An 8,221-nucleotide genomic window follows, 5' to 3' on the forward strand; every position below is an offset into this window, starting at 1 on the left:
AGATGATAAAAGATTTGAATTCAAGTTGAACATTTACTGGTTGTGATAAAGTGCATTCAGAAAGTATTCAGACATCTTGACTTTTAACACATTTTGATATTTTACAGCCTTATTCCAAAATTAATTATATTGTTTTTTTCCCCCCTTAGTCTACACACTATACCCCATAATGACATCACTATACCCCATAATGACATCACTATATCCCATAATGACATCACTATACCCCATAATGACATCACTATATCCCATAATGACATCACTATACCTCATAATGACATCACAATACCCCATAATGACATCACTATACCCCATAATGACATCACAATACCCCATAATGACATCACTATACCCCATAATGACATCACTAAACCCCACAATGACATCACTATACCCAATAATGACATCACAATACCCCATAATGACATCACTAAACCCCATAATGACATCACAATACCCCATAATGACATTACAATACCTCATAATGACCTCACTATACCTCACTATACCCCATACTGACATCACTATACCCCATAATAGCAAACCAAAAACCAGTTTTTAGAAATGTTTGCAAATTTGTAAAAAAAATAAAAAATAAGCAACTGAAATATATTACATTATTCATGCCAGGTTTCCTCCAGATGTGACGCTTATCATTCAGGCCAAAGAATGTTGGTTTCTTCAGACCAGAGGATCTTGTTTCTCATGGTCTGAGAGTCTTTAGGTGCCTTGTGGCACCTTTTGGCAAACTCCAAGCGGGCGGTCATGTTCCTTTTACTGAGGAGTGGCTTCCGTCTGTCCATTCTACCATAACGGCCTGATTTGTGGAGTTCTGCAGAGATTGTTGTCCTTCTGGAAGGTTCTCTCATCTCCACAGAGGAACACTGGAGCTCTGTCAGGGTGACCATCGGGTTCTTGGTCACCTCCCTGACCAAGGCCCTTCTTCCCCGATTACTCAGTTTGGCTGGTCGACCAGCTCTAGCAAGAGTCTTGAAGGCAGAGTTACGAAGAAAAAGCCATATCTCAGACTGGCCAATAGAAATAAAAGATTAAGATGGGCAAAATAACACAGACACTGGACAGAGGAATTCTGCCTAGAAGGCCAGCATCCCGGAGTCGCCTCTTCACTGTTGACGTTGAGGCTGGTGTTTTGCGGGTACTATTTAATGAAGCTGCCAGTTGAGGACTTGTGAGGCGTCTGTTTCTCAAACTAGACTCTCTAATGTACTTGTCCTCTTGCTCAGTTGTGCACTGAGGCCTCCCACTCCTCTTTCTATTCTGGTTAGGGCCAGTTTGCGCTGTTCTGTGAATGGAGTAGTACACAGCGTTGTACGAGATCTTCAGTTTCTTGGCAATTTCTCACATGGAATAGCCTTCATTTCTCAGAACAAGAATAGTCTGATGAGTTTCAGAAGAAAGTTATTTGTTTCTTGCCATTTTGAGCCTGTAATCGAACGCACAAATGCTGATGCTCCAGACACCAACTAGTCTAAACAAGGACAGTTTTATTGCTTCTTTAATCAGAACAACAGTTTTCAGCTATGATAACATAATTGCAAAAGTATTTTCTAATGATCAATTAGCCTTTTAAAATTATAAACTTGGATTAGCTAACACAACGTGCCATTGGAACACAGGAGTGATGGTTGCTGATAATTGGCCTCTGTAGATATTCCATAAAAAATGTGTTGTTTCCATCTACAATAGTCATTTACAACATTTACAATCTCTACACTGTATTTCTGATCAAATTGATGTTATTTTAATGGACAACAAATGTGCTTTTCCTTCAAAAACAAGGACATTTCTAAGTGACCCCAAACTGTTGAACGATAGTGTTTTTCTGTTTTTTATTTCTAATAAATTAGCAAAAGATTCTAAATACCTGTTTTTTCTGTGTCATTATGGGGTATTGTGATGTCATTATGGGGTATTGTGATGTAATTATGGGGTATTGTGATGTAATTATGGGGTATTGTGATGTCGTTATGGGGTAATGTGATGTAATTATGGGGTATTGTGATGTAATTATGGGGTATTGTGATGTCGTTATGGGGTAATGTGATGTAATTATGGGGTATTGTGATGTCATTATGGGGTATTGTGATGTAATTATGGGGTATTGTGATGTAATTATGGGGTATTGTGATGTAATTATGGGGTATTGTGATGTCGTTATGGGGTAATGTGATGTAATTATGGGGTATTGTGATGTAATTATGGGGTATTGTGATGTAATTATGGGGTATTGTGTGTAGATTGATGACGATTGTTTTTAAATTAATATTAGAATAAGGTTATAAAGTAACAAAATTTGAAAAGATAAGGGGTCTGAATACTTTCCTAATGCACCAATATGTACATGAAGGCAGGGTAAAGTGACTAGACATCAGGATAGATAATAATAAGGTATTTGAGGTAGATATGTACATGAAGGCAGGGTAAAGTGACTAGACATCAGGATAGATAATAATAATAAGGTATTTGAGGTAGATATGTACATGAAGGCAGGGTAAAGTGACTAGACATCAGGATAGATAATAATAAGGTAGGAGGGTAGGGGGAAGGAGAGTGGGACGAGAGGGGGAGAAGAGGGGAAGGACGGGAGGGGAGGAGGGTAGGAGGAAGGAGAGGGGGAGGAGAGGAAAGGAAGAGGAGAAGAAAGGAGAAGATTAGATAAAAGGAGAGGGGGAGAAGATGAGATGGGAAGGGGGAGAAGAGGGGAGGAGAAGAGGGGGAAGGAGAGGAGAGGGGGGGCTCAAAACAACTCATGACCTGCAAACATGATATGATTCATGTGTTAGTACTAAAAGCATATGAATATAGTATATTTATTATATATGTGGGTCTCTTAATGTTTGCTGTTTTATCACTCAGAAGAACATGGGCACAATGTAACCAAACACATGTGAAACCTCATAATAAGACTGTCTTCCCATCACATCATGAAAGGTCATGTTGATGTTCATTTTCTCTCTCTTTCTCCTCTGTCTCTCTCTTTCTCCTCAGATCTCCAGGCTCAAAGTGTCAGTCCACCAGGTAGGTAGAGTATAAATCTACAGTGATTATAGCAGTTCAATATTAGTCAACTTTATTATCCCACATGGAGAAATTCATGTGTCCATACAAACTATTCTAAAACCCAATAACAAGTTGTGTTTTATGGAACTACTAATACTTGTCAACCACAAAGCATTACTGCTGTTAGAATAACAGAATCACTGTCATCATCTGTCCTCACCACTGTGTTTTCCTCTCTGCTGTTTACAGCTGAACAATCAGTCAGACTGGTGAATGGGACCACTTCCTGTTCTGGGATAGTGGAAGTCTTCTACAGAGGAGAGTGGTTGGGTCTTTGTAATAGTTGGAGGAGAATGATAAGTGAGACTAAGATTATGTGTAGAGAGCTGGACTGTGGGAATGTTGTAGCTGAATATAGAGTTCTGGTTGAATATAGAAGAAGAAGAGGAGTCAGACTGGGTGGTTGTAGGGGACATGAGTCTACTATTAGAGAGTGTAACAACATCAATGGAGGACCTGGTTTCTGTAATGGTGGATATTATCATCATGTGACCTGTTCAGGTAAGAGACTGGTCATATTGAGAGATTTATTTGTACATTATACAATATTACCATGTATCATGTTTTATGTGTTTTTATTTCATTTAAATAGAGGGAGAGATGTCAGATGTATTTAAACATTATATTTGTGTTTGTCATATTGGTTTATGGGAGATGTTCATGGGCAGATCATTGTAGTTCAGATGGTACTGAAGTGAAGCTGCCTGATGGATGTCCAGCTGTTTATTTTCTATAAAGTGAAGTGAACTTATTCCTGTCTCCTGCCTGCATTATTCCCAACCCGATCCTGAGTGACTAAGAACCCATTTCTACCTCTTACAGTATCAAACATAGCAAACTACTATCTTTTATCCAACATATTTGTATTTAGTCCTTGACAGTGTCATCAACAAACTGATTGAATGTTCAACCAACTCTTTTTCTCCAGAGTCTGTGCGGCTTGTGGATGGAGCTGGTCTCTGCTCTGGGAGAGTGGAGGTGAAGTCCAATCAGTCCTGGGCCTCAGTGTGTGAAGCTGACTTTGACCGGCAGGATGCAGAGGTAGTCTGTAGGGATCTTGGCTGTAGGGCTCCTGCATCTCTACAGGGGGGGCTCTATGGAGAAGGTGAGGGTCAGACCTGGGATAAAGAGTTCCAGTGTAAAGGCAAAGAGGCCCGTCTCCTGGACTGCGACACCTCAGACAGAGAGAACAACACCTGCCTACCTGGTAATGCTGTTGGACTCACCTGCTCAGGTAAGAAACAGTTTGTCACTCAATCTCACCTGGAGTGAAGAATATGAGAGACAATATAGGTGTGTTTTAGTGAGAAAATAGTAAGATTACTGTCTCTCTCTATTCTTTTCTCAGAGCGTGTTGATGTGAGGCTGGTGGGAGGAGGCAGTCGCTGTGTTGGTGTAGTTGAGCGGTACGACCAGGGAGAGTGGAGGATTGTGGGAGCTGGCTGGGACCAGAAGCATGTAGCTGCAGTAGTGTGTAGACAGCTGGGTTGTGGCTCCAATGTTTCAGTACTTCCTGGACACACTGCTAAAGGGTTTTTAGTGTCCTGTTCTGGGTCTGAGTCTTCACTGAGGGAATGTCTCAGAGGTTATGATCTCCATCCTGGACTCACAGTGATCTGCTCAGGTAATAACAAGATACACTATATTGCCAACAGTAAGGGGACTTTAGTGGATTCGGCTATTTCAGTCACACCTGTTGCTGACAGGTGTATAAAATTGAGCACACAGCCATGCAATCTCCAAAGACAAACATTGGCAGTAAAATGTCCTTCCTGAAGATCTCGGTGACTTTCAAAGTGGCATGTCTAGGAGAAACAACGGCTCAGCTGTGAAGTGGTAGACAACACAAGCTCACAGAACGGACCGCCGAGTGTTGAACCACGTAGAGCATTAAAATAATCCTCTGTTGTAAAACTCACTGCTGAGTTCCACATACTTTAGTCCATGTATTATATCTCCTTCCTGGACTCACAGTGATCTGCTCAGGAAATATCAACATATTATAATTATATTCAACTGATTTCCTTCATTCATACAACTTCCTCTGCACCTCTCATGATGACTGTTTAGCTTGTCAGTCTGCTTTACTAAATAGATCACTCAGTCAAGTAGGAATCAAATACAACTTAAATATCCCAGAATGCTTTTGCATTTGAGTGTTATCTCATTGAACGTCTCTACTCACTACCACTGTCACAAAGAGAGGAGGAGAGGAAGAGGAAGATGGAGAGAGAATATATTTTTATCACTAAGCTCTCACCAGTGATGTCATCATAACCAGTAACCTTTTCTACTCTTGGCCCATCCTGACCCTGACATACAGCATCAGACCTTGTAGATCAGATGGTACTGAAGTGAAGCTGCCTGATGGATGTCCAGCTGTTTATTTTCTATAAAGTGAAGTGAACTTATTCCTGTCTCCTGCCTGCATTATTCCCAACCCGATCCTGAGTGACTAAGAACCCATTTCTACCTCTTACAGTATCAAACATAGCAAACTACAATCTTTTATCCAACATACTTGTGTTTAGTCCTTGACAGTGTCATCAACAAAACTGATTGATTGTTCAACCAACTCTTTTTCTCCAGAGTCTGTGCGGCTTGTGGATGGAGCTGGTCTCTGCTCTGGGAGAGTGGAGGTGAAGTCCAATCAGTCCTGGGCCTCAGTGTGTGAAGCTGACTTTGACCGGCAGGATGCAGAGGTAGTCTGTAGGGATGTTGGCTGTGGGGCTCCTGCAGCTCTACAGGGGGGGCTCTATGGAGAAGGTGAGGGTCAGACCTGGGATAAAGAGTTCCAGTGTAAAGGCAAAGAGTCCCTTCTCCTGTACTGTGACACCTCAGACAGAGAAAACAACACCTGCCCACCTGGTAATGCTGTTGGACTCACCTGCTCAGGTAAGAAACAGTTTGTCACTCAGTCAACATTGTTTCTCACCTGGAGTGAAGAATATGAGAGGCAATATAGGTGTGTTTTAATTGAGAAAATAGTAAGATTACTGTCTCTCTCTTTTATTTTCTCAGAGCCTGATGATGTGAGGCTGGTGGGAGGAGGCAGTCGCTGTGCTGGTGGAGTGGAGTGGTACGACCAGGGAGAGTGGTGGACTGTGGGAGCTGACAGGAATCAGGAGGATGTAGCTGCAGTAGTGTGTAGACAGCTGGGTTGTGGTTCCGCTGTTTCAGTACTACCTGGAAACACCACTAGAGGGATTAGAGTTTTCTGTCCTGGGTCTGAGTCTTCACTGAGGGAGTGTAGAAGAACATATGATCTCCGTCCTGGACTCACCGTGATCTGCTCAGGTAATAACAAAATACACTATATGGCCAAAAGTATGTGGACTTTAGTGGATTTGGCTATTTCAGCCACACCTGACAGGTGTATAAAATCGAGCACACGGCCATGCAATCTCCATAGACAAATATCAGCAGTAAAATGTCCTTCCTGAAGATGTCAGTGAATTTCAAAGTTGCACGTCTAGGAGCAACAACGGCTCAGCCGTGAAGTGGTAGACAACACAAGCTCACAGAACGGACCACCGAGTGTTGAACCACGTAGAGCGTAAAAATAATCCTCTGTTGTAAAACTCACTGCTGAGTTCCACATACTTTAGTCCATGTATTATATCTCCTTCCTGGACTCACAGTGATCTGCTCAGGAAATATCAACATATTATAATTATATTCAACTGATTTCCTTCATTCATACAACTTCCTCTGCACCTCTCATGATGACTGTTTAACTTGTCAGTCTGCTTTACTAAATAGATCACTCAGTCAAGTAGGAATCAAATACAACTTAAATATCCCAGAATGCTTTTGTATGTGAGTGTTATCTCAGTGAACGTCTCTACTCACTACCACTGTCACATGTCATATTATTGTCACATCTAAATGAGGAAAGTAGTTGAGGAGCTACGTTTTCTTTTTCTCTCCTCTTGTTCCAGATGTCCTGCTTAAGCCTGATATCAACATATGTTGTCTCAGTGACTGTAGGCCCACTACTCATGTTGCCCTGTGAGGGAGGGTGGCTGGCACTGTTACATGCTGATGTTATTGTCATATCTATAGGAAACTAGTTGAAGAGGTTTTTCTTGTTCTCTTTTATTGTTACAGATCTCCTGGTCCAGCCTGATATCTTCCTGACTGACCCAATGGGAGGGGTCTTCAGGGGCCACCAGGGGCCCGAGATGTTCAGGGGCTACAACTTCACCATCACCTGCTCCACTCAGCCACAGTACCCAGGAGGCTCCTTCCTCCTCACGTTCACCGGCTCCAACAGAACCCAAGCAGCTGTCAATCACTCTGCTGCCTTCCTCTTCCCTGCTGCAGATGACTCCCACCAAGGGAACTACAGCTGTGTTTATGACAATTATGTTTTCTCTCATAACTTCTCATCTGAGAGTGAGCTCCTCTCCCTCACCATCACAGGTAACTGAACATGAACCAGACTTATAACTTTGTCATTGACAGATTTCCCACAGATCTATGTGATGATGATCAGTCCCCTCATCAAAGGTGTTTCTGTTTGCAGCCTCTCCTCTGCCAGCCTTCATCATCAGACACGTTGTAGTGCTGTTGATCCTACTGACATCCATCACCACCTCCTACCTGTACTACAAGGTAAAGACATTTACTCAGACGTTACAAGTCATTTAAACTAGAGGGTGAGGGGTAGAGGGAGGGAGAGAATGGAGATACTAGAGAGTAAATGTCTGACTGTTGGTGCTGTGTCTCCCTAGCCCACCAGGAGGCAGAAGAGAGTGAACAGGGTGAGCAGCATGGATCTTTATGTCAATGCCATGGAGATGGTCTCTCTGAGCTCCAGAGCTGAAGCTGGACTGGGAGAGGAGAGAGCAGCCCAGGGGACGGAGTAGGAGTAGAATGAAGCTGAGCCTACATGCTGATCTTAGGTCAGTTTTGTGTTTTAAATCGATGGTCAGCAGTGGACTGGTGTTTAAAATGTGGTGACAAACCTGAAGTGGTTCTACTTTTAATAACAAGTTCAGAAATAGTTTATCTTTCTAAAACCTTGGAAGAAATCTAAAAGGAGTGACTGCAACCACCATTATTCATTTAGTTTGGTTTTTACCACCAGAGAAACATGGGGTTTTGGGGAACATGGGGTTTTGGGATCATGGGGTTT

At 42.3% G+C, this 8,221-nt stretch overlaps 1 protein-coding gene across 1 annotated transcript in view; it reads left to right on the forward strand.

Moving 5' to 3' along the window:
* Positions 1-7,952, forward strand: part of LOC118936769 (scavenger receptor cysteine-rich type 1 protein M130-like) — a 73,932-nt gene extending 65,980 nt beyond the window's left edge. Inside the window, exons 5-13 of the mRNA XM_090211811.1 lie at positions 3,010-3,039; positions 3,271-3,582; positions 4,010-4,315; positions 4,430-4,705; positions 5,821-5,976; positions 7,063-7,067; positions 7,206-7,506; positions 7,610-7,698; positions 7,818-7,952. Of these exons, the coding sequence (XP_090067937.1) occupies positions 3,010-3,039; positions 3,271-3,582; positions 4,010-4,315; positions 4,430-4,705; positions 5,821-5,976; positions 7,063-7,067; positions 7,206-7,506; positions 7,610-7,698; positions 7,818-7,952 (1,610 nt within the window). The remainder of the gene's footprint in view (positions 1-3,009; positions 3,040-3,270; positions 3,583-4,009; positions 4,316-4,429; positions 4,706-5,820; positions 5,977-7,062; positions 7,068-7,205; positions 7,507-7,609; positions 7,699-7,817) is intronic.
* The last annotated feature ends 269 nt before the right edge of the window (positions 7,953-8,221 follow it).

The sequence above is a fragment of the Oncorhynchus mykiss genome, chromosome 19 (genome assembly GCF_057628025.1).
Source record: "Oncorhynchus mykiss isolate SJ-2025 chromosome 19, ASM5762802v1, whole genome shotgun sequence".
Lineage (NCBI taxonomy): Eukaryota > Metazoa > Chordata > Actinopteri > Salmoniformes > Salmonidae > Oncorhynchus > Oncorhynchus mykiss.